General features: G+C 31.9%; 2 protein-coding genes and 1 pseudogene across 2 annotated transcripts; 1 reads left to right on the forward strand and 2 right to left on the reverse strand.

Moving 5' to 3' along the window:
- Nucleotides 1–1,495: 1,495 nt before the first annotated feature.
- On the reverse strand, nucleotides 1,496–2,491 carry LOC114169096 (aquaporin SIP1-2 pseudogene; annotated as a pseudogene).
- Nucleotides 2,492–4,518: 2,027 nt separating this feature from the next.
- LOC114169935 (phosphotyrosyl phosphatase activator (PTPA) family protein) lies at nucleotides 4,519–8,727 on the reverse strand. The gene is made up of 2 exons (XM_028055337.2): nucleotides 7,468–8,727; nucleotides 4,519–4,994 (listed from the first exon to the last, which is right to left on the reverse strand). Exons 1-2 carry the CDS (start codon nucleotides 8,625–8,627, stop codon nucleotides 4,988–4,990), a joined length of 1,167 nt encoding a protein of 388 aa, XP_027911138.1. The 5' UTR covers nucleotides 8,628–8,727; the 3' UTR covers nucleotides 4,519–4,987.
- A 7,979-nt stretch (nucleotides 8,728–16,706) lies between these two features.
- On the forward strand, nucleotides 16,707–21,280 carry LOC114170096 (L-ascorbate oxidase homolog). Its single transcript, XM_028055581.2, has 8 exons — nucleotides 16,707–17,232; nucleotides 17,352–17,461; nucleotides 18,322–18,592; nucleotides 19,099–19,201; nucleotides 19,303–19,648; nucleotides 19,776–20,141; nucleotides 20,443–20,521; nucleotides 20,818–21,280. The coding sequence occupies exons 1-8, from the start codon at nucleotides 17,092–17,094 to the stop codon at nucleotides 21,016–21,018; spliced, it is 1,617 nt and encodes a 538-aa protein (XP_027911382.1). The 5' UTR covers nucleotides 16,707–17,091; the 3' UTR covers nucleotides 21,019–21,280.
- The last annotated feature ends 4,822 nt before the right edge of the window (nucleotides 21,281–26,102 follow it).

Raw genomic sequence — 26,102 nt, forward strand, 5'->3', positions numbered from 1 at the left:
GGTCGACTTGACAAAATTTCAGTCGAGATCGACATGACTGGATTCGACTGAATTTCGGTCAGGGCCGATTTTGCTTAATACGACCAAATTTTGGCCAAAGCCGACTTGGCCAAATATGACCACATTTAGGTTAGGGCCTGATCAATCAAATTTCGGTTAGGGTTGATTCCACTAAATTCGTCGACCGGGACCGACTTGACTGAATATAGTCAATTTTCAATCACAACCGACTAAGTTGAATATAGTCAAATTTTGTTCGAGACTTAGTCGACCGAATACGGCTAAATTTGGGCAAGTGTCGGTCGACGAATTTAGTGGAGTCAACCCTGACCAAAATTTGACTGATCAGGCCCTAGCCCAAATGTGGCCATATTTGGCCAAGTCGGCTCTGGCCAAAATTTGGTCGTATTAGGCAAAATCAGCTCTGGCCGAAATTCAGTCGAATCCAGTCAAATCGATCTTGACTGAAATTTTGTCAAGTCGACTTTGTCCCAAATTTGGTCACGTTGTCCCCGATTGAAATTCGTTTGAAAGTCATCCAAGTTCATCTCATGCTGAAATTTGGCCTCGTTGGCCCCGACAAAAAATCTGCCAAATTCTATGGTGTCAGTCCTATGGACACAAGTTTTAAAAAATTTAATTTGAATTTATTTTATGAAAAATGGATTTTGGATTTTGAACTTGATGCAAATATTTAGATCTGGATTTAAACTTGATCTAAATATTTGGATCTGGATTTTTAAAAAATCCAATCTACTTTTTTTAAAAAAGTGAATTTGGATCGAAAATTTAATCAAATTATTTGGATCCAATCCATGATCACCCCTACTCTACCACATTAGTTAACTTGTTTATTCCTTTCTAATCTCTTTCAAATTACTCATCAACCCACTCCTTTCTTTTTCATAAAGAAGTTGACTAGCAAATTAGAGAAGATTTGAGTGAAAATGAGTAAATCAACAAATTAAAAACGAAAATACAAAAATAATGATCAAGTCATAATGTTTGTAGGTAAAATCAAATAACAAGAAATTTAAACAAAAATAAAATAATGTTTTAAATACTCAACCAAGTATGAACAAAATAATTTTTTAATACACATTCAATTAAAAATATGCAAATTCATAAAATACTTAAAAATAAATAAGTTTGGGTATTTTCATCTGAGTATCATGAAAAACTCTTATTCTACCGAGTACTCAAAATACTTTTTTAAGTGATTGCTATTTGAATTTCGTTATTAATGGAATGTTTTGATAGTTACTTGTGTCTTCTCATCTCCAATTTACCAATCAATTCACTCATTTCCTTTCAAATTTCCTCTAAATCACTCCTCAACCTACTTAACGAGTTGAACATATGAATATGGAAGTCATTGGCATTCTATAAGAAACAAAATAAAGAAATACTAGTTAGACAAAAAAAAGAAGAATACTATTTTAAACCCTTAACAAAGGAATTTTTAAATAAAAACTAAATTGAAGATAACCCAATATATAAAAAAAAAACTTTAAATATTAATCTACATAGAATATCATATAATACAAGTCACTTACATTGTAGATATAAATAATCCTACTTTAAAAAGCCAATGATTTATTTAAGCAGTGTTTTCCCTTGCTCCCATTAAAATCCATCTCAAGCCTTCTTCTGTTTGATGGGTGCCATGAACAAAGACCTGAAGATGAAAGCTGCAGAGGACGCCCCTAAGAAAGGGCACACCCAATACACATAAAACTGCTCCAAAGTGTTGTGCTTGTTGTTCACAAAGGCCCATCCAAAGGCATTGGCAGGGTTCATGGAAGGTCCAGTGAACCCAGAACCAGGGATAACCAAAGCAGCAGTAGCAACAGAAAGCAAATAGACCTTCAAAAAAGGGTTCTTGGGACCCCTCAGCACCAAAAAGAGAATAGCCATGTTATGAGTGAAGGTCAACAACCCCTCAGCAAGGGCACCGGTGTGCAAATCCACCTTCAAAAAAGGACCTTTCAGCATGTGCTTGTACTGTGATGGCATCACCAGAACAAGAGCCTTGGCTCCCACAGCGCCACCGAATGCCTGAGCAGGGAACCTAACAGCCATTGATGAAAGAGATGAATCGGGTCTGAGACCTGCAGTGTAGAATGAAACTGTGGTTGAAGGGTTGAAGCTGGCACCGCCTAACACACCTCCGATGAAGCTTACGGTGAGCACACAGAAGGTGTTCAGAACTGTGGTGATGAAGAGACCTGCGAGTGAAAGGGGTTGGAGGCTGAGGAAAAGTGCTACCTCTGTTGAAGCGATTCTCAAAGTTGACATGATGAAAACCCAGATTGATGTCAAAATTGCATCTCCAATTGCAGCCCTTAGCACCCCCATTTTCTGTTTCTCCATTGTTTCTTTGGCTTGGAGGTGCAAATCTCACACACTGTAACTGGTGTTGTGAGCCAAGAAAAAGAAGAGAGAAAGAGATATATGGAGTTTTTGTGGATGTAATTGAACATCTCTGTCTTTTGTGCAGAGGGGTGGTTAGACAACAAAAGTTATATCAGAACACTCCGATTTTAGCTGTTGTGTATCCCTTGTGGGACCGCCTAATCCTCACGTGAAAAATATTTTTTACAAAATTTGTTTTTCTGATAAATTTTTAATAATGTTGACGTGGCAGTACATTGAATGAAAGAAAAAAATGGTACAATTTAAAAAGACAACAAAAATGTTTGGTAATATATTATTGAATGAAAGAAAAATTTGGTACAATTTAAAAAGACAAGAAAAATGTTTGGTGACTTGAAAAGAAAATTTTTTCAAAATTTATTAAAAAAAAAAATTATGAAAATATCATAATCCTTCTCACAACCGAAATTAAATGCATTTTTGCTTTAGGTTATTTTATTAAATTTATGTTAATTTTTAAGTTTCATTTTTATATTAATTATTTGTTGTACCATGTATATATTTTAGACAACAACAACAAATATATTAAAAGGTGTCTATCTTTATTGATAGTAACGTCGAAAACGAATAGTATTTATATGTTATTTTTACTAAAATTATTTTAAAACAAATATTTAAAATACAAATTAAAAAAAAAAGTATAATTCAAACTAAATTATTCAATAAAATATTTATGTGAATGATTTAGTCTTTTAAAAAAAAAATTTAAATGAGTTGGATCAAAATATAATTTTTGAAAAATTAAACTTTTATAAAATAACTTCAATTTCTTGCGTTTAAATAAAAAATATATATAAAAAAATAAAGTTAAAATTTAAATGATTATTTTATGATTAATATTTTTTTATTAATAATTTCGTTTTAGTTACTTGAATTTTAAAAATATATTAAATGAAATTCACTAAATAGGTAATTAAATATTATTATCCATGATTCACAAATTTCATTCATAAATATGTGTACATGTATTATTTTTGTCATCCCTAGTGGGATCTCCCAATTACTAAATCAAATGCATTTTGTCTTTAGTTTATTTTTAAAAATTTATATTAATTTTCAAGTTTCATTTTTTTATATGAATTATTTTTACTAACATGTGTATATCTTATCATAAAAATGAGTTCTTTCAATTGAAGATATGACCATTTTCATCTCTTTGTTTTCATACATCTTAAATCAATCTTACTGTTCTTTTATTCTTTAATTAGGCTTTCATTCTAATTCAATAGTTTATTTTCTCTACTAAATGAGTCTCATAAATAAACCCACATTATTTATATTAATATTAGTTATTAACTGAGTCCGATCAACTTTCTTATAGAAGAAATTAAATATAGAGTTGTAAAGTATGTTACGTGGTGGATGGAGAACCAACCGAAAATGCAATACCTTTTGTGGTGAACAACGTAAGAGATATGTGGGTTACATACATATGTGTGAAGCATCTTTTTCATACGAACTCATTAGTACCTTCACGTCATGCAAACAAAGACATGACTGTGCCGTAACCATTCAATTTTTGTGGAACAAAGCAGAATCTTTCAAAAAGAGTTTTATAAGCTTGTTGGATATTAAAATCACTAAACTCGATTTGATGGTAAAAAAGATTGAATTATTTATGTAGTGTCCTCCTAAATTATCGAAGTAGGATGGGGCTTAAACTCTCTTAATTATTTGCATTATATTTTGAGGTATTGTTTCATTATATTTTTACAGGGTTAGAGTTTGTTAAAGAGGGATCCACACCATAAATCCAACTTGAACAAAATAAAAAATATTTTGAATCGTATAATCTAAAATATAAAATTTACATTTTAGATCGTAAATCCACGTTACAAAAATTTTATGGGTGCATGGAAGAAATTATGGAGGTGAAGAAAGAAGTTGTCCCCCCTATCCTCTCAATCACTTTCTGTTAACTGCATTTTGCATTGTGCAGCAGATAAATGTTAACAAAGTTCACCTATGTAGTATAGGAAACTTATTTTCAAATTTTCAAAATGAATATCACCCTTATATTTGAAGTTGAGCATCCATCCCTATATTAAACGAACGAGTTTTTTTAGTGTTACATCATTGTACTGACCAGAAGGGAAGAAATAATGATTGATCTTAATAGAGACAACATAGGTTACACGTTTATCATCTAGGAGTTCCGTAGCCGTAATGACAAAAGTCTGATAGAAACTAAATAATAAAATTTCAAACTTATTTATTCACTACAAAATTCAATCACATGATTAAGGGGCTACACTCTAAGCTGCTCATAACGCAAGAACCAGAAACAGCAATGAATACATCAACTTCATATTTTTGTGAGTACAGAAGTAGAACCATCTTTCTACAGGTAGCAAACATTCACGTCAGTCATATGGCAAAAGAAAGAAACTCTTTCCATTATCTTTTACCTTTGCGAAGGTGCTATAATCTTATAAGGATGACCTTTTGGTAAAGTTAGATTACAAACCCTTCAAAACAACCTTATAGCTTCCAAATCAACCTATTTTATATAGCTTGTCCTCACAGGAAAGCCGGCAGTGGACGCCAAGAACTATTCCCTGGCAGAAAACAAATTAATAAAATAAGATATCAAAAAGGAAAAATAGGAAAGAGGGAAGAACTTGGCAAGTCAAATTGTACTTTCGCAGAAAGTTTTGAAACAACTCAATCATGAAGATGACGATACTTATTACCCTGTAGTGATTCCAATTGTGTGATTTACCCATAGATTGAAACATTCATAGAGAAAATGCAAGTTTTATACAATATAAGAAGCTTGTGACATCAAGATATAAAATATTAGTTTGATGCTGAGCAACCAGAACTGCACAGATATTAAAACTCTGGCATCAACCCATGTATAGAACATCGGTACATAATACTATCGCGGACATTCAAGGAAGGTCATCACATCATTATATGAAATTAAGAAATTAAGTTGATGCATGATAAAAGACTCAACTACACAATACATAGTTTATGGAACAACTACTGCTTTGGAAATTCTACATCAGAAAATTCAGAATTCAATAAAAAGCGCAAGCAGATGATCTCATGAAAAACAAGCAATCATATCTCACAAATTGGCAAGCAGCAACTTAGTATTTTCTCAATAATATGGATAATATGGTGCAACTACAACGGTTAGAGATATAATTTAATTACATGGGTAAATATCTTACCAAATATTTCCTATTATTAGATATTGTTCTTGCTCCTTGTTATTGTATTTCTTCTTTATTATAAATAATAATACTCATATGTATACCCAACACACAATTCATTATATTCACATTCAGTCTCTATCTTCTCAAGGTACCAAAATGGAACCCTCCTCCGGCACCTGCTTTGTTATTAATCCTTTCAACAGCAACAAACATTTAAGTGCATAGTCTTCCTGTGTAACTTTTTTCCATTCTTCAACATCAGCAATGCAAAGGCAGCAGCGCTCCAACATTACAGTAAAGGCTTCTCAGCTATGATTACAACAGAGCAAGTTAGCCAACTTGCAGGTATTGTATTCGAATGTTATATGCTTCTGTCTTGATCTTTCCACTATATTGAGTTGGAAGACAATTTGAATACGAGATGAAAGACTAATTCAATATTTTGAGAATGGCTTCTAGATTTAAATTGGGCGGTTCCAATTTGGAATAGTATATGCTCAAGTTTCACAGTGATGACACATATTCTATATGGAATCCTCAACCATTTACTTGCTCAGACACTGAATGACGCTTTGATTTGTGTTTCAGAACATAAATCAACAGTGTCCATTTTTTAGATGAAAGTGAATAAACTGCTCACAACCCATTATGGGTGTTTTCTCGGATTGGATACTATCTACAATGGCAATCCTAAAGCGCATCCAAAGTCATTGACTCTGGTAACTTAACTATTCTTTTTACACTCTTTTTTCTGTCATTTGGATTAAACATTAATGATTCCAGATTGATTTTCAGGAATCCGGCCAGAGTAAGCAAGCTTCACTTGTTATGGATTAGGTCCCATATGCCCAAAAATTTCAAGCGAAAGTGTGTTACTGGTGATAAGATTGATGTACAAAGTGATTTATAAGATTGAGGTACAAAGTCTACATTTATATTGAAGTAAATAAATTATGCATTTGAAGCAACTAAAGTGTAATATGAAATCATTCACATGTTTTCACCTTATAGTTTAAAATTTTGGGATAGTGTTAATGTATGACACAGTATTGGAAAGTCTATGACAGTGGTCTAATTTCAACTTCTAACTTTGCCAACCTAATTCTTCTAATAAAAAAAATTAAATTTCAGCACACGCTAGATGGACCTGTGTACTACTCTAGCTTCAAAGTTCATAGCACTCTCCTACACGACTGAATCTGGTCGGATTCATCATACAGCTATTACATGTTCCCTCAGCTAACAGGCTAGAAGTTTTGGATAGTTGGCTTATGGTATGCTCTGGATACATACCAATTACCATCTGCTAACTATGTCGCTCATCTGGAGTTTGGATTTTTCAGGAAAATGATAGGTGATCGGTTTCTATTCAAAGGGGTTTGAAGCATAAAGTGGCCCTCTAGACGGTGTTGTCCACAAGATATTTTTCCGTTCAGCTCAAGATAATGATGGACATGGAATACAAAAGCTGTCATAACAGTAGGCTCCACTATAGCTAATGCTAGCCTATTTGGCATTGGCAAAGGAAAATCTAGAGGTGGTTCCCCAAGTGTTAGACTTTCAATCTACATGGCCGGTTGGTTTGGGTTGTGCAGTGATGATGTTCTTTCAGTAACGGATGATGCCATCTAGCATCCACTCCGAATTTGGATACCCGTTTTCCCCAGCAAACAGGCGTCTTTCATGAGAACATAAATACACAAGCATTGGAGATAATGCGCCAAACACACTCTTAAACTACATTATACATGATTTCTACACTCCGTGCAACCAACCAAACTACAGTGCAACTACGGTAAACACATTTAAGAGCATAGAGAGAACCAAATCACAGCAATACAATCAAAAACAGCATCGCACATACCACTTAATTATCGATCCAAAGAGAAAATGCTGCATGATGGGGACCTTCTCAAGAACCTCAGCCTTGTACATCTTGAGCAACCCACCGTTCACCTTGTTCCAATTGGGCACCCCACTGATATCATCCAGCATGGGCGAGTGCTCGGCAAACACCCCCTTCTTCACCTTCTTCACAAAGGCGATGCAAGCAAGGTAAAGATACTCCTTGGAGAAATTCTCCAAGATATCCTCATTATGAATAGACTTAGGCTTCATATATTTGTGATCAATCAACTGGGAAGACCCAAATATGAAGGGCAAAAAGTGGTAATCATCAAGCCCCCACACACCATGAGACCCTGCAGGCTCTAAGGAATACAACAACTGCAATTTCCTCATGAGCTCCAAGTACTTCACAAACACCCTCGCCACCAGAGCCGGATAATCCTCCTCTCCGACCACTCCCAGCCGCGCCAGGCAGTACAGCCACGCCGCAAAATTCGTCTCGTGCCCGGTGCCGTAATCGATGCGGCTCGCGTTTCCGAAGGAGTCAGTGAAGTAGGGCACGAGTTCGACAGTCGCCGGTTGCAGATTCTCCGGGAGGAGCTTTAAGATCAGTGATTCTGCGGAATTGGACATTTTCTCGTGCCAGGTGCGATACGCGACGTTTCCGTAGCGCGCGGATTGTGGAACAGGGGGGGTTTCATCGGCGAATAGGGTTAGGGTTTCGAGGATAGAGAGCACGGCGAGAGTGGCTGGGGATTCGTGACACTGATCAGAGATTTTGCGGCCGCGGATGGATTCGGAGAGGGCGACGACGAAGCCGAGGAAGTTTTTGCCGGAGAAGGAGTCGTGGAAGCGGCGAATATCATCGGGGGAGTGAATGCGCTTGGTGGGGGTGTGAAAGTCGTAGGGTGGGGGCAAAATGGGAACCTTTTGGGCTTGTGGAACCGGGGAGAGAATGATGGCGCGGGTGGAGTTAGGGTCTGGGGGGATTGCGGGGGCGCGGATGGGGCGGTAGGTGGGGGGAGGGGTGAAGGTGGGGGTTGGCATAGGGGGGGCGAAGGTTGTAGGGCCTCCGCACTTGCAGCAGGTGCCGGTGGTGGGAGAGGCGGAGGAGGGTGAGTGCTGATGGGTGTCGTCGGGGTGGTGATGGTGGTGGTGGTGGGGAGAATCTTCCATTGTTGCGATGGCGAGGGTGGTGATGCAGTCGAAAGTCGAAATGAGGGAGAGAAGAGAAAACCTGAACAGGAGTTTGCGGGCTGGGCCCAGTTATACGTATGCTCTTTGGGTTGTCGATAAGCCCTTTGTTTTTATAGCGGTTACCGGGTTTCAGTAATTCATATCATGATTTAAAACATAAATTTAAACATAAATAATACATTTTTGACTTTTTAATTTAACCCGATTTAAATTGGATTTAAACTCATTTTAAAATCTCTAATTGAGTTTGTACATCTCTGATCACCTTGCCTTATTTTAAGGAGTTTTTTAAAACAAAAAAATGATGTGAAAAAACATTTAAATAAGGAATTGAAGGGTAAAGATATTATGAACATTGACTATAAAAAAATTAAGCGATGTTACAACAAATAATTTTGTTCTATCAAAGAGAACTAAATATTTATCGAAAATCATTACTAACTAAAAGGTAATTTTAGAGGTGTTAAACTGAGTTAGCTCAATTTATACAGGTTAGATTATCATAGGTTGAATTAAAAATGAGTAACCAACCCAACTCATTTTTTAAGAGTTGAAGATTTTATAACTCATGACTAACTATGGATTTATGGGTTAAGGATGTTTTGTTCTTTTATATTATTGTATACATTTATTATAATACAATCAAAGTGGATTAACTCCATTTATTTTTCTATAGCATTATCGTCAAAGCGTTCACCTATTTTACCAAACACATTATTATAAAGATAGTAGTTTAAAACTAAAGTGTGAATGTACGTAACTTGGCCAACAAATAAGTTAAGTATATAAACTATTCATATATTATTGAAAAATATTTTAGTATTTAAAAATATCCAAATGTATAATTAGAATTATTAAATAACCATATTAAAAAACTTATGAAAAATGGTAAAAACTAATAAAGGATTGTTATTGGTAGGTTACAAGCTAACCGACCTCAACTGCAAATTGAATTTGTTTAACCCGCAGGTTAAGTTAGTCGGGTTCAGTTTAATCGGCATTTAAAATATATATGTTTTTCAATCCAACCCAACTTGAATTCGTGGTAAGTTGGGTTGCCTAATGGATTGGAACTCATTTTCAATTCATACATTGACGTATTTACAACTGTATTACATAGAAGAAAGTCAATTGGTGACCTCAAGATGAGGAAATGATAAAAAAGAATTTTTACTCAAAAGCCTCAAATAGACTATTTGAGATGCATTTTATAGCACGGAAAATTGAAAAAACAGTAGACTTGAATGTTTGATGAAGTTTGGAACACACTCTATCCATATAAAATTCTCCCCCATGTTGTGCAAAGTTTTCACGACCCAACAAAATCGAGCATTTGAAATAGGTGTCAATTTACACATTGGTGGATCCATTAGTACATAAGAGCATGCAAAATTTGCATGGTAAAAAAACCAAAAAAAATTGTTTTTATTTCTTCATAATATTCTATAAGAATAAATATGATTTTAGTCCCTCAACTTACATGCGAAATTGAAATTCGTCCCTCAAGAACAACTCATACAAAATTGATCCACAAAATTTATTAATGCATAGAATACATTATCCAGAGCCAACAACATTAACTTTTAATTGATGTGTCTAGTGGTCGTGTTGTGTGGATTAAAAGGTTTGAACATGTGACTGACACATGGCTAACACATGTAATTTTAATGAAATATTTTTTTTTCTGGCTTTCTTTTTTTGTTTTTTCTTTTCTTTTACATTTTTTTGTCTTTTTTCTTTTCCGTTCTTCTTCCTGTATTCTTCTCCATTCTTCATCTTCACTCTCCACTTTCATTCCACACCCTCATCTTCATCTACCCCATTAATTTGTTAAGGTTGGAACCTCACAAACTACAAGTTGGGAAACACCCTTGTTGGTCATAATAGGTATGTGAACATTGTTACTATTTCTCCCGACAAGTCGTTATGCGCTAGTGGTGAAAAATATGGACTTATTTGGGTGTGGGATTTGGCTGAGGGTAACCATTTTTACAACTTTTTTGTATTTTGGGGTTTATTTGAACATAATTTTGTAAAAAATGGGTCTGTTGAATTTTTTTTGCAAAATAGGGTGAAGTCGTCTAGGTGGAGGACAACATTATAGATGAAGTTGTCCTCCACCCTGCCAATTTCTTTTTCTTTTTTTCAAAAAGCGAAATCGTGTTATGGAAGATCGGTTTATATTCACATCAAAAGTGAAGTCGTCCTCACACATGACGACTTCACTTTTCATTTTTTTATATATATTTTTCTTAATGTTGCAGAGTGGTGGTGGAAATGGAAATCGTGGTTTGAGTTCAGTGGAAGCAACAACAACTACTGGTGCACCCGCGCACACTGGATTGCAGTTTCAAGATCTTGTAGGCCTAATGAATGTGAACCCTACACATCAATATTTGCTTTTGTATTCAGAAAGTGGTGTTGCAATTTATAATAAATTGTATCCTTCTTACTACGTTCCATCCTCATCCTACAAGGGTGTTGACCAAGATTGGCATCACTTTCAATCACCACCGTTGGTTTCCTTTGAGATCTTCAGTGATAAAAGTAAATAGAATGTTGCATTATGAATATTATTATTATTATTATCTTATTTTCTAGATAGGTTGTGATCCTACTGCAATTGCAAAGTTTACACTTTCTTCAGTAAGAAAATAAGAAGAAAAGGATTGTAATTTTTGTTCCTTTATTACTCTTTTTAATGCACGGTATTTTTTTGTTGAAATGCATGGAAATCCATCAATTTAGAAACGAGATAATATGAAATAAGGAATGGAACAAGTAATTTTACCTATGGAATGATTTTAACAAGTAATCTAGTACGTGCGAGTGCACCAGTAGTTGTTGTTGCTTCCACTGAACTCAAACCATTGTTTCCATTCCTACCACCACTCTGCAACGTTAAAAATATATATATATATAAAAAAAAATAAAAACTGAAGTCGTCATGTGTAAGGACGATTTCACTTTTGACGTGAATAGAAATCGACCTTTCACATCACGGTTTCACTTTTTAAAAAAGAAAAAAAAGAAACCGGCAGGGTGGAGGACGACTTCACCTGCAATGTCGTCCTCCACCCAGACGACTTGACCCTATTTTGCAAAAAAAAAATTTAATGACCCATTTTTACAAATTTCAGTTCAAATAGACCTCAAAATACAAAAAAAGACCTATTTTTACTCTCTCAATGTTAGCTATATTCTCCATGCCCTTTACTTCAATCCCAACAAGTACTGGCTATACACAACCACTAAGCAAAGCATCAAGATCTATGATTTGGATAATAAGAGTATTGTTGAGGATTTGAAGGTGAACCTTAAGCCTAAAGTTGAGGGGTAGAAGAAGATTAAGGTGGGGAATGGATGTGCATAATGAAGATGAAGAAGGGAGTATAAGAGAGGAAGAAGAAAAGGAAGAAAAAAGAAAAAAAAATGTAAAAGAAAAGAATATATATATATATATATATATATATATATATATATATATATATATTCCTTGGTAACTAATTATCATAAAAGTATTATCTATCGATCAAAATTCATAAAAAAATTGGTAGAAAATACTTTTCTTACAAAATTTTGTAAGAAATCTGCAAGAAATTTTTCATAAAATACAGAAAATTCTAGTAGTAGTGATGGACCCCGAAAAGGTGAGAGGCACATGAGAGCTTTTGCGTAAAAAGGAAATATATTCTCTTTTTTATTTTGAGAAAAGGGTTATATGAGTATATACAATATCCATATGCAGGTAAAACAGAAAAACAAACTTTAAACAAAACATAAAGAATCTTAATAATTTTACTACTGTAAAATAAGTCGATCACAACTCCTCTTCATAATGATCAATAGTCAATCAATTATAATGAGAAATGCATATTATGATCATTTTAACTATAATTAGCATTATGTTACTTACTAATATAAATTCTTTATGTTCTAATGATTTCTCTTATCTTTTCTTCTTCGCTTAAACATTTTCCTCGTCTGCAATGCCTACCACTCTTGAGAAAAAGAAAAGTCATAATTCTCTTACATCATCTTCATGTGACAGTAAAATCCTGTATATGGATTCAAAATTATTTTAGATTCCAACTGTATTCTTAAATACATTATATGTTTATTCAAAATAATATCAAAATTTTTATTTATCTTCATATTTGTTATGTAAATTGAAGAACAACTAAACTTAATCAATTATGTATTAGCATCTAGATTTAATATATATATATATATATATATATATATATATATATATATATATATATATATATATATATATATATATATATATATATATATATATATTTAAAAGGTAAAAGAAGGATTGAAAAAACTATACATTAAATAAAGGCGATCATTGGTCCCAATTTTCGTAACCTATGTTTATTTTGGTTCTATTTTTTTGAAATGATAAAAAGGTCATAATTTTGTAAATTGTGGTTAATTTAGTCCTTTTTATAACGCATTTAAATTGTTAACTACACGTGTCACTTTGTGGTTTTTTTTTAAATTAATTTAATTTTTTTAATTTCTTAATTTAAAAAAATGTCCATGTGTGAAGTTAGCATTTTGACATGTGACAGTATCTAGGGATGTCAACAAAATTTGTACCAGCAGGTAAAACCCACAACGGGTAGGCAATGAATATATTGTAAATGGATATCCGCAAGTAACGGGTACAAATTTTTTTATACCCACGTGTTAACGAGGTGGGTATGGATATCATAGTATCCATACCGTAGATACCCGAAACCACTATACTCTAATTTAAATGAAAAAAAAATTAAAAACACATAATAAAATATTAACACATTGATTTTGAATGAACTATTTTTTGTCAATTAGTTTTAAAAAAATTTCTTATTTCTTGGTAAACTGTCATTCAACACTACTTAAATGGGTTTAGCTTGACTTTGTTTGAAATTTATGAATGTTATGTATTATATTTTTTTTGAATTTACAATTAAAATATGTTGTTAAATTATTATTTTTTTCGTAAATATTTGCGGATACCTATGGATATTCGTGGATATTAAAAGAATATGTAGGTACCCATATAATGAATACCCGCACAGATTTGGGATCGAGTACGAAACACATATTTATCCAGCAGGTAGAGTACGGGGAAGCTACTACCCGTACTCTACCCGCCTTGTTGACATCCCTAGTAGTGTCAGTGCCACATATCAATCTAATGTCATTGTTATGTGTCAAGTCAATATCATTGTGACGTGTCAATGTCTCTTGACTTATATTCAATTCAGTTCAAATTTTTGTTATTTTTGTTCAATTTAATTATAATTTTCGTTATTTTTGTTCAATTTAATTTAAATTTTGTTCCTTTCAAAATTGACCAAATTTAATTTTTATATAAATATTATATTGAATTTTTTATTTTTATTTTTATTAAAATTTATATTAAATATTTCTTTCATTATTTTTATACCAAACCTAACTATACTTTGGAAGGAAACTTATATTTATGTTTGAATTTTCTACATGTAAAAAATAGAGTTAAAGTTAGTTTAAAATTAGAAGAAAAGATCTTCATTGTTTTCAAAATTAGAAGAAAAATTCTTCATTATTTTTTAAATGATAAGAAAAATTCTTAATTATTTTTAAAATTAGAAGGAACGTTCTTCATTATCTTTACAATTAGAAGGAAAGTTCTTCATTATTTTTAAAATTAGAAGAAAAATTCTTCATTATTTTTAAAATTAGTAGAAAAATTCTTCAGTATTTTAAAATCAACTCTAAACTTATTTTTTACATGTAACAACCATCAAACATATAATCATGGTTGGTTTAGAAATAATGAAATAAATATGTAATGTAAATTTAAATTTAAATTTTAATAAAAATAAAAACTTCAGTATAACATTTATATAAGGTAAAATTTGGACAATTTGGAGAGAGACAAAATTGAGACTGAATTGAACAAAAATAATAAAAAATAAGACTAAATTGAAAAAATTTAATGAAAATTGAGACTGAATCGAATATAAGTCACGAAATACTGATACATGAGAGTGATATTGACTTAACACTAACACTTGTCACATATCACAATATTGACTTGATATGTGGATAATTTTTTTAAAATTAAAAAAATTGTGAAATGACACATGACAATTACTATTTACATCATGTTAACATTTTAAACGATATCTAGAAAAATGACCAAATTAACAATAATTTACAAAAAAGTATAATTTTTTTTTTAATATTTCAAAAAAACGAGGTCAAAAATAAACAAAATTTATGAAAGTTGAAATCAATTTTGTATTTAAGTCTACATTAAATGATGATTTTTATTAATATTTGTTTTACATTGTTTTCTGTGATATTTTTTTTATCAAAACTGTCCCTAAAAGTTTGCTAATCTTTTTTTATAATTAATGATATATAAATAGTAATTATATCAAGAAACGGCCTCATATATTTATATCTAAAATAACATTAAAATATAAAAATGCAATGATGGTTGATAATTGGAATGACAAGTGAAATCATCTCCATCATATTATTTTTATTTTAACGTATAATTTTAGAAAAAAATCATATTAATTAAATATTAGTACGAATAATACATAATTTTAAATTTAGTATGAATATATAAGTATGAGCTTTTTTTATAAACATTTCTTTAATAAATTAAGTATGAAAATAAATTATTACAAGATGTTTTGAATAACTGAATGAAAACATTAAAATAATTAAACTTGTCAGTCAAACTGAAAAGTTTGTCTCAATAAATATGTAAATTATTACAGAATATTTTAAGTATCGAAAAAACGTGTATCGAAAAAATAACACGAAAAACAAATACTAATAAACTAATTTTAACCTGTTTATACTTTTTTGTTTTGATGTCATTACCACAGTCAATGTTTATACAAAGTTACGGGGCCGGTTTGACTTTTGGGTGCACACAAAATTTAAAGCCTCTTTTAAACTATTAAAAAGAAGGTTTGAAAATTTAATATAATTTAATTATTTTTGTTAAATTTATTAGAATAGATAATTTTTTTATCAAATTTGTTATTAATATTGTATTAATTATACTAACAAAACAAATCATCCTTATTAATAACTTCAATTTTAATGGATTTGGTTTAAAAAAATTAACAAAAAAAAAAAATCTTTCCATCCATTTTTAAAAAATAAAGATTAAATTACACCAATTTTCACAAATTAAATAAAATTGAGATTAAAAAAAGTTGAAGACCAATTTAATATTTTTTATTAAAACATAGACCAAATAAATAATTAAATCCAATAACAATTAGTTAAAATTATTGTCATTTTACTTTTTGCGACATTTGAGATATATTTGAGATATTTAGTTTAAAATGTATCAACTTTAGTTTTAAAAATCCTAACAAAAAAATTTCAGACATGTATTTTTCTTACGTTGTGTGAAATGTTAATCATATGATATTACATTCAAGTTCTGTGATTTCTTCTATTGATTTGCTTCTTTCTTGTTTAGAAGAAACCCAAAGCAATCATAAGATGGGAGCATTAAGGAATGGATTAAATTTCGGATGAGCCATGGAATCAACGTGTAGAAAGAAAATCAAGTAAGTGTCACTGTGTCACATAAAGTAGTTAGCGGCTTTGAATGCACAATAGCAAGATTTTCAAACAACTGCAGACAAAGTAGACCCTAATGCACTGTTTCTGGATCATATCAGTTAAATGTTCATCTCTTCACAACAAAACACAACACAGAACAAAAAGACACATTCGTCCCTCACATATCATTTACTACAACTTAAAAAACGTTAACTTTTTCTTTACATTGATTATCCCAATTAAAGCAAAATTAAGGTAAACCTTGTAATTGGAACAAGCTGTATGCCAACGTGTAATTTTAGAGTTTAAAGCTGTGTTCCATCATTAACAGACCAAAGTAAACTGGTTTTCCATTGCAGCTTTGTATTAAATATGGTAAGTGATTTTTTAGTTCTGGGAATTTGGTAATTTTTTTTTCTTTTCTTTTGTGCACATTTTTAACATCAATGACTTAGTTATGGTCAATTTGAATGGACGTGGTTTGAAGAGGTTACTACTGACACTCATTATAAAGGTACTGCATTGTTGGGTACAGCTCAATTATGCCACTGGCTAGCATTTCACACATCCACATGCAAATGCAAGAGGTGGTTCCCTAATGATCCATTGCTTCTGTTGAAGAATCCTTTGGTTTTCTCTCTCTCTTTCTACCGACATTATCTCTCTTTATATCAGCCTGAGTTCTAAAGCAAAAGGCAAAAGGCAAAGGGTTGGCTTGGCTGTGACCCCTTTGCACAAAGGAAAAGAGGGTGCTGTGTTAAAAAAATACAGAACTTGGTTGGTTCAAAGTTGCAGCAAGTTTGTCTTTTTTTCCATTTCCACATTTTGGGTTAGGGAGGGAAGGAGAAAAACCAAGAATCAAGAAATGGGGTGCTCCATGAGAGTGTGTAGTGTCTTATTTTTGACAGTGTTGTTAGTGGCATGTGCTAGAGGGGAGGACCCTTATAGGTTTTACACTTGGAATGTCACATATGGAGACATTTATCCTCTTGGTGTTAAACAACAGGTACTTTTTGTTGTTTTTGTTGTTATTGATGATGCTGTTTTTATTTTCGTTTCTCTCCTTAATTCGTTGTTTGTTCTTATGAGTGATACTGATATATGGTGTGAAAATTGTAATGGCAGGGTATTTTGATAAACTGGCAATTTCCTGGGCCACAAATTGAGGCTGTGACCAATGATAACTTGATTATCAATGTTTTCAATAGCTTGGATGAACCTTTCCTCTTATCTTGGTTAGTCTCTCTCTCTCTCTCTCTCTCTGGTGTCGTTCTTGTTTACTCCACTCTGAAAGTATCAGTGGCAGAAAAGAAGTTGAAGGAACAAACGTTTCCTTTTCCTTCTGCTTTTTCACTATTATTTTTCACTATTATGAGAGCCTATTTTTGGATACTGCGGCGTCGTTTAAAAGGGGTAATGCAGAATTAGGAGCATTGTTTGTGTTGTTTACTGGAATATATTATATGCTAATTGCTAGATCTGGGTGATTTAAGAAAAAAATTAGACTAGAGCTGTCACAGATTTTCTGCTATGTGTTTCAGTAGATCATAAGATGCTTCTATTGTCACTCTCACATGTTTGTTGTAACATTTCAAATACCCTTTCTTAAATCAAATAATTGTTCAGAGACATTTTGTAAAATCTAATTAATTAAAAGTGACTATAGACACCCCTGATTGAAATATAAACACTTGTCTGATCTAGAAAATACTAAATTGCTGATTTAATCTGCTGATGTTAGACTATAATACATGAATGGAATCTTGCTTTTGCCCCCAAAATAGCTGCCAATGTTTGATATGTAAAGTCGCCAAAACCAAATAAGTTTTAGAAATTCAAATGTGAGTCTTGTGAAAAAAAGACCAATAAACTCATACTCATTGTGGTGTCAATGTTTTATTTATTGGTTGAACTAAAAAAAGAATCTTTTATATTAAAAAAAAGAATCTTTTATATGGGTTGAACTAAAAAAAGAAACCCATCAATATCTAAGAAGATAGTAATCTCAAGGCTATGTCTACAATTTCAGTGATATGTAAATTGTGTAATTCATTTGAAGAGACTTCAGTGTTATACTACTTGTTTCTTTGTATAGGAATGGAGTGTTGCAGAGGAGAAACTCATGGCAGGATGGAGTGTATGGTACAAATTGTCCAATTCCACCAGGCCAGAACTTCACTTACGTTCTTCAAGTAAAGGATCAAATTGGTAGCTACTTCTACTACCCTTCCCTTGCATTCCACAAGGCAGCAGGAGGGTATGGTGGATTCAAAATTGCGAGCCGCCCCGGAATTCCGGTGCCTTTCCCTCCTCCGGCCGGAGATTTCACCATATTGGCCGGAGACTGGTACAAGAGAAATCATACAGTAAGTTGCTTTCTTTGGATTATTGTTGATGAATTTGGCTAAGCATGCTAGCATTTTAATTCAAATTAATGGTACATATGATTTTAGTTTTTCACTTTATACAACTTGCTTGCATTCCCAATGTTATTAGTCCTTGTATTCTATGTAGTAGTAATATAACTAAGAAACAATCTACACTTTCCAAGAAATCCTAAGCAAGCGTCTTGATGAGTCAGGGAAAATTATCTCGATTTATGGTCTAGATTAATTTCATCTGACATGTAATTGAATGCTATTAATGCTCTAGTAAATTGAAAATCTCAATAATGTATTGCGTGAAGATTGATGAGAACAATAAACACTTGGTGGTTTGGCACCATCTAATAAATGCTCTGGATGTGATTTTGCAAATAAACGCTACTGGGTGTGACTTTTGTGTGTCCTTAACCATTTGACTTTATTTGTTCACTGCCAAACCTGTTTCAAAAGAGACTAAATCATCAGCAAAATTGTGTTTATTCTTGCAGGATTTGAGGGCAATTTTAGATGGTGGAAGTGACCTTCCCTTCCCTGATGGACTTATCATCAATGGACGTGGTTCCAATGCCTACACTTTCACAGTTGATCAAGGTATACAAGAACTTTAAGCAAGTTGTTTACATGAAAGCTGATAACATTGCATATGTTGGATAATTTTATGTTAAATTATGAGGTGTTTGATTTTTGGACAGGCAAGACATACAGATTCAGGATTTCAAACGTGGGTCTCACAACTTCAATCAATTTCAGAATCCAAGGTCACAAAATGACAATTGTTGAGGTGGAAGGGACCCACACTCTCCAGAACATTTATGATTCACTTGATGTTCATCTGGGGCAGACTTACTCTGTGTTGGTTACAGCTGATCAACCACCCCAAGACTACCTTATAGTTGTCACAACACGATTTACCTCTCAAGTGTTGAATGCAACCTCCATTTTTCGTTACAGTAACTCTGGAGGAAGTGTTACAGGCCTTTTTCCTTGGGGACCAACTATTCAAGTTGATTGGTCTTTAAACCAAGCTCGCTCTCTTAGGTATTTATTTCATATTCAAAACCCAAATGATACATGTTATTGTACATTTTCATCTTCTTCTCCATTAACTAGATATATTCTATAACACAGTACTACCATACTTACTACATATATATGATTAAATCAGGAGGAATTTGACAGCAAGTGGACCAAGGCCTAATCCACAAGGATCATACCATTATGGTCTGATAAACACAACTCGTACAATTAGACTTCAAAATTCTGCTCCAGTTATCAATGGCAAACAGAGATATGCTGTGAATAGTGTCTCCTTCATACCTTCTGATACACCACTTAAACTGGCTGATTACTACAAGATCCAAGGGGTGTTCTCTCTTGGAAGTATCTCTGACAACCCCACTGGTGGTGGTGGTTACCTTCAAACTTCTGTCATGGAAGCCGATTTTCGTGGCTTTCTGGAGGTTGTGTTTGAGAATACTGAAGACACTGTGGAATCTTGGCACATTGACGGCCACAGCTTCTTTGTAGTAGGGTAAGATCACGTAACCATTCCTTTGTGCTTCAAATTTGATACTGAACTTCAGTGTTACCCCTCTTGATTCTACTTGGTTTCTGATTAGTTACTGCTATAGTTCAATAAGCTTTATATATGATCCATGTAGCACACTCATTTATACCACTTTTTTCATTCAATTGATATCAATGGTTTTTGCTTTCACCATCTTGTAGTAACATGTATTGTATCTCTCAAAATTCTGAGTTCTTTGTTTTCTTCCATTGAACATACAAAAATTTACAACTTATAATAATATATCTTGCATTGGAACGAGCAGAATGGATGGAGGGCTATGGTCACAAGCAAGCAGGCTTAGTTACAATTTAAGAGATACAATTTCTCGTTCCACAGTTCAGGTAATCAATCATGTTTGTTATCCCTTGTGATATAACTCTGAATATGTGATTTTCCTTATATCAGAAATCATATCAGAATTTACTTTTAAAGTAATTCTCTAATCATGCAGTGATTTCTGATTGACTAACAGGGTAAAAAACTTTTTTGAGTCTTGTGAAAAAGTTTCATTTCATTGGAGAAGTTTTTCAAATGAAACTATTATTGTTTATGGGAGAAGCCTTTGTCAAATCAAATGTCACTTTCATTGGCATGATTATTGAAAAATATCAACTTTTAGCATTGTTTGGATTGACAGGTTTATCCCAAGTCATGGACTGCACTTTACATGCCTTTGGACAATGTGGGAATGTGGAATGTGAGATCTGAGAATTGGGTTCATCAGTATTTGGGTCAGCAATTTTATCTGAGGGTTTATTCCCCTGCAAATTCATGGAGAGATGAGTATCCAATTCCAAGTAATGCTCTGAGGTGTGGCAAAGCTGTGGGTCACTACTAATGCTACAACTATGGAGATTTTTGTTGAACAGTGTCATTCATTTCCATTCAAGGCTTAACTCAAGCCAATATTCTATTGTACCATTCATGTTGTGATGATGCTATAGATTATAGAATTATAGGTTGTTCATGTCCTTCTCCTATTCATGATGTTATGTCCAAATTCAGCTATAAGATCATATCTGTATTTGGATTATGATATTCTTATTTATACTATTTATTTAAATAGGTTCAAGGGACCTAATTTTAATGTGTCATGGAAATGAGATTGTTGTTATTGTTGGTGGTGTAGTAGTTAGTTGCTTATATTAACATAGGATTTGTTTGTGTGTGTGTTTTCTAAGAAGAAAAAGTAAGTTCTGGTTAAAATTATGTTTCATCAGCAAACAGATTCGAACAAACTGAAGATAATAAAAACAATGAATAAACTATAATGGATTGTGAACACAAAAAAATAAAAATCGAAAAGGACAATAGAGAGAGATTATAGAAACAACTTATAAAAAAGGATGGATTGTTCCTGATTTATATCATTAACTTTTAAAGATTACTTATGAAAGTAAGTTATATGAAAATAATTTAATCTTTTTTAACTACTCTTTTTTTGTTGTTTTTCTGGTGAAATATTTTGCAAAGATAACTATGTTTATGAATGATTATATCTTGTAACGAAAGCTTAGCATCGAATTTTTAAAATTATGATATCGATTCATAATTCATAATCATCCGTATTTTGTCAAAGAGTTACTTTTAAAAAAGAGTTACTTTTAAACGTATTTCTGATTCGAATTTACGGGTCGGGTCGAGATTACGGGTTTATCTTTAATCTTACAATGTATGCATAAGTATAATTTAGTTTACAAAACACATTTTTGGTGTCAAAGTTATCCTCAATTATATATTATTTTGTTCAAGTTTAAGATTGATAAAATTTAAAATAAGAGTTTCTAAGAAATATTTTTTAAAATTACTTATATAAGAAATAAATACGTCTTCTTCCTTAAAAGGAAAAATTTTAAAGCACATGAAAAGATAAAAAAATATATTTATTTTATTAAAAAGCATTTTATTTAAAATCATTTCATAAAGTATATAAATTGAACTAAGTATATAAATAAAGGGCTCTTTGGCAAGTAATAAATTAATTGATAAGTGGTAAGTTAGTTTTTAATTAGAAATTTTTTGTTCATAAATTCTGAGTTGACCTAATAAGTTAAATTTATTAAAGTAGAACTATTTGGTAGGTTGGTTGGTGATAAATTATTTAGTAATAAAATGACATAAAATATAATTATATAAGTTTTATTATATAGATAAAATTTATATTTTTAAAATAAAAATATATTATTATGTAATTATAATTTTATATTTTTAAAATTAATTACTTTTCTTTATCAAATCTTTTAATAATTTTTATTTTCTTTATAAAAATATTAAGTTTTTTTTTATCTGTACAAGTATTTTTATTTAAACAAATTGATGTAACAGTTCGTTAAATTAAATTTGTATTTATCTTAAAAAATTTAAAATTTTTTATTTTTTAAATTTAGGTTGAATATATTTTTAGTCCTTAAACCTTTATGGGAAATTGAATTTTTTATGGTCTCTAATTTTGATATATTTTTGTCCAAATTTTTAAAATGAATGAATATTTTCAATCTAATTTTATTAATTTTTTTTCAGGTGTCAAATGGTTTTACATTTGTGTTTTTTATACGGTTTGACACGTTTTGAAGTTTTAAGACTAAAAACATATTTAATTTTTAATTTTTTTACAACTTCTAATGTATTAATGTTTATTTAATATCGGTTAAAATACTCTTTTAGTCCTTTAATTCTTATAAAATTTTCAATTAGATGACAAAATTGAATGAAATATAAAATCGAGGGATGTAATTGAATTATTCATGAAAATTAGATGATCAAATTAGGAATTTAACCTTTACTGTTACAACTTCAAATTTGTTGAGATAATATTGTAAGGGTCGACCATCATATTCAAGGTATTATTCACTTTGGAGTTTAAAGTTTCTGTTACAATTTTGTGCTTGAAAGATGTCTCAGAAGATTAGAGGAAGAAGACATATTTAAAATCTTTGATCTTGACTCCTGAAAGATGTGTGACTATTGAGTATATCAGTACACCGAATTGTCTCAAACTACTTAGGAGTCCAAATTAGGGGTGGCAAAATGGCTGGGCTGGACAAGTCAGCCCGTCAGTTCGTCCAAGATGAGACTGACCGAGTTTAAAATTTTAACTCGTCAACTCGTTTTGGTCTTATCTGTCTAACCTGTCAATTTAACAAACCAAAATACGGGTTAATATAGGCCAATATGTTGACTTATTTTTTTTATAATTAAAAGTTAAAATAAAAACTAATTTAAAAGATTAGCTTTTCGATACCATGTTTTTTAAAGGTTTAAATATATAATAGTATTATAATTTAAATCATTAATACTTACAAATTAAATTTTAACTATTAATTATAATTGAGTAATTTAAAATGTGAATGTAATAATTATTTTAATTTATCTAATTAAAAATATTAACTACTCAATTAAAAGTTTATAAAATAAATGATATCATTAAATATGTTTTTAATATTCATTTATACATATATAAATAAATTTTAAAAAATTAAAAATTAAAAAAGTGTGATGGGTTAGCCCGATCCGGCTGATCAGCCCATCTTTTACACAATTGGTTATTATTAGTGGTATATTTTTGTTTGGCAGACTAATGATAAGTCAGATTGACCTATTTTATTATTTCTATTCCAAATTAAAGGTAGTTTAAATAATTTTTTATCTTTTAAGTTTTGGAAACATATTTTGAAAACAAAATCGTTACAAAAGCTCTAAGATCCAAATGGATAATACATGTATCAAGTAATTAACTTATTAATTAACTAAGTATCTAATTTCCAAGTAGTTTAAAAGTAATTCCATGTTTAAGATAATGTGAAAGTAAGGTGGTGTTCGGATTGGATAGAAACAAAAAATATTATTTAATCCAAAATGGGCTCTTGCAATGAAGAGTGCATGCAACAACAGGAGTCAACGGAGACTTGTCATTACTTCGTCTTGCAAATTTATCTTTTTCCATGACTGCCCATTCAGATTTGTCAGAATTTGTGAGTTGTCAGACACCAATTTTCTTTGAAATTGAAATAAGAAAGAAGGAATTTAATTTTACGCAGAGAGGTAGATTGGTAGCTAAGACTATCCGCGTCGGTGGAGTTGACCGATAGTTTTCCGTGTCTATCAAACCAAAACATTCATATCATCCTTCTTTATCACTCACTACCAATACTGCTACGGATATGAATTAAACAATAAATAAATAAAGAAAAAAAAAGGTTTCTTTTATTATACTGTTTCTGTTTGTTACGTTTTATGTGATATTTTAGACAAATAATGCATTAAATATTTTTCTAGAACTATATATCCTCAGTGGAAATACTGCACAGTAAGAGTAATGAGTTATTAGTTAAATAATATATATATATATATATATATATTGTGTTTTTTTCTAAATTTGTTATAAAATTTTGCAAAAAAATTATTCTTTTTGTTTTTCTTACAAATTTTAATTGGTAGATAATTTTTCTGTGAGTAATTATTTTCTACAAAATTATAAAATTTATAAGTATTTTTTATAATTTTTTTTTTGTGAAAAACATTTGTGTGTTCAAAAAATAAATGGTAGGAAATTATTGCAAATTATTATTTTTAACAAAATTTGCAAGTGTTCTCTAATAAAAAAATTCTAAAAGAAAATTGACAAAAAATATGTGATTTTTTAGTAGTGTGCCCAACTTAGTCCAACCTGACCTTAGTCCAATCAAAACAATTTGCTATGGTTCTTCTAAGTGTACTTGACTTGGATCTGACATGGCTAAGACTAACCTAGGTATAACTTAGCTTAGTTTGACTTAGACCTAACTTAATTTAAGGCTAAGTAGGACTAAGCAGAAAACTCCAACCTGTCAGAAACCATTGCACTCGAATGGAAAAATAGGGGTATGGGCCGGGTTATACGAATTTGGGTTATTTAAATAAAAATATTTGGATTAAAGCGGGTTTAAATGGTTAGGTACAAAGTTTAAATTAAAAACCCATGAATATTCGACTTGATTCGTGATTTGAGTATTGTACACCCTGGTGACTAGACCACAACCGACCTACATGCACAAATGTGCGGGGTCCGATCTAAAGTCGACCTACGTCCATAGATGTGTTGGGTCGGATCTGAAGTCGACCTATGTGTATAGATGAAGACCCAATTCATAAACTTGCAGCCCATATCCTCTTCCCAGAATAACGGCTAAACGATCACATAACCAAATTCTCGTAGAGGTCGAGATAACCTCAGCACATGTCACCCACCTATCGTGATCCTAGAAAACTAAAGCAAGGACGAGTTGGAGACCTATATATAAGTAAGCGGCTACTCTCCAAATGGGGGACAAGAAAAAGGATCGAGAAAGGCACGACTATAGAGAAAAAGTATCCCTTTGCAAAAACATCTGACGAAGAAGACGAGTTGCAACCATTGTGCACCTCAGATTCCCCATTGGGAGAATAAGTATAAAATAAAAAATTTTAATGTCAACCCTAGTTCTGCAACACCACTAGCGGCTCCATCTCTAGAACTTCCTTCAACATCTATCTTCGATAGTGTCTTCTCTTTCTCGTTCTGCATAAAAGGTGTTTCGTGATTGGAGGTTAAATTTGTGTCATTGCAGTGGCTGCGTAGGGGGGGGGGGGTGGAGGTTTGATCTACGTCGTCGCAGTGGTTGCCTAGGTTGCTGGTGCGGTGGATTCAAACGTCGTTTTGTAACTCTAACAGTGGTTGTGTTTGTTGAATGTCGATGAGTGATGTGTTCATCTCTGGTTGGTGACACATTTTCTTCTTTGTAACATAAAATCTGGATAACCTATTATCCATCCAGAGGTACTCGTATATGATATTATTCGAAACCGACTAATCTGATCTTTGAAATGGTCAGATATGAATTTTAAATGATAAAGTCGGATTGTGCTGAATTAGTCATGTGGAACCTGAATTCGACCTAGCCCAAC

Source organism: Vigna unguiculata, chromosome 11 (genome assembly GCF_037176805.1).
Source record: "Vigna unguiculata cultivar grain cowpea cultivar isolate G323 ecotype 2 chromosome 11, ASM3717680v1, whole genome shotgun sequence".
NCBI lineage: Eukaryota > Viridiplantae > Streptophyta > Magnoliopsida > Fabales > Fabaceae > Vigna > Vigna unguiculata.

Excerpts from the sequence above, each read along its gene's own strand:
- LOC114169935 (XM_028055337.2), bottom strand. The coding sequence starts at position 8,627 with ATGGAAGATTCTCCCCACCACCACCACCATCACCACCCCGACGACACC.
- LOC114170096 (XM_028055581.2), top strand. The coding sequence starts at position 17,092 with ATGGGGTGCTCCATGAGAGTGTGTAGTGTCTTATTTTTGACAGTGTTG. Across the intron at positions 18,593-19,098 it reads GGTACAAGAGAAATCATACA|GATTTGAGGGCAATTTTAGA; the intron begins GTAAGTTGCTTT and ends TTATTCTTGCAG. Across the intron at positions 19,202-19,302 it reads CACTTTCACAGTTGATCAAG|GCAAGACATACAGATTCAGG; the intron begins GTATACAAGAAC and ends ATTTTTGGACAG.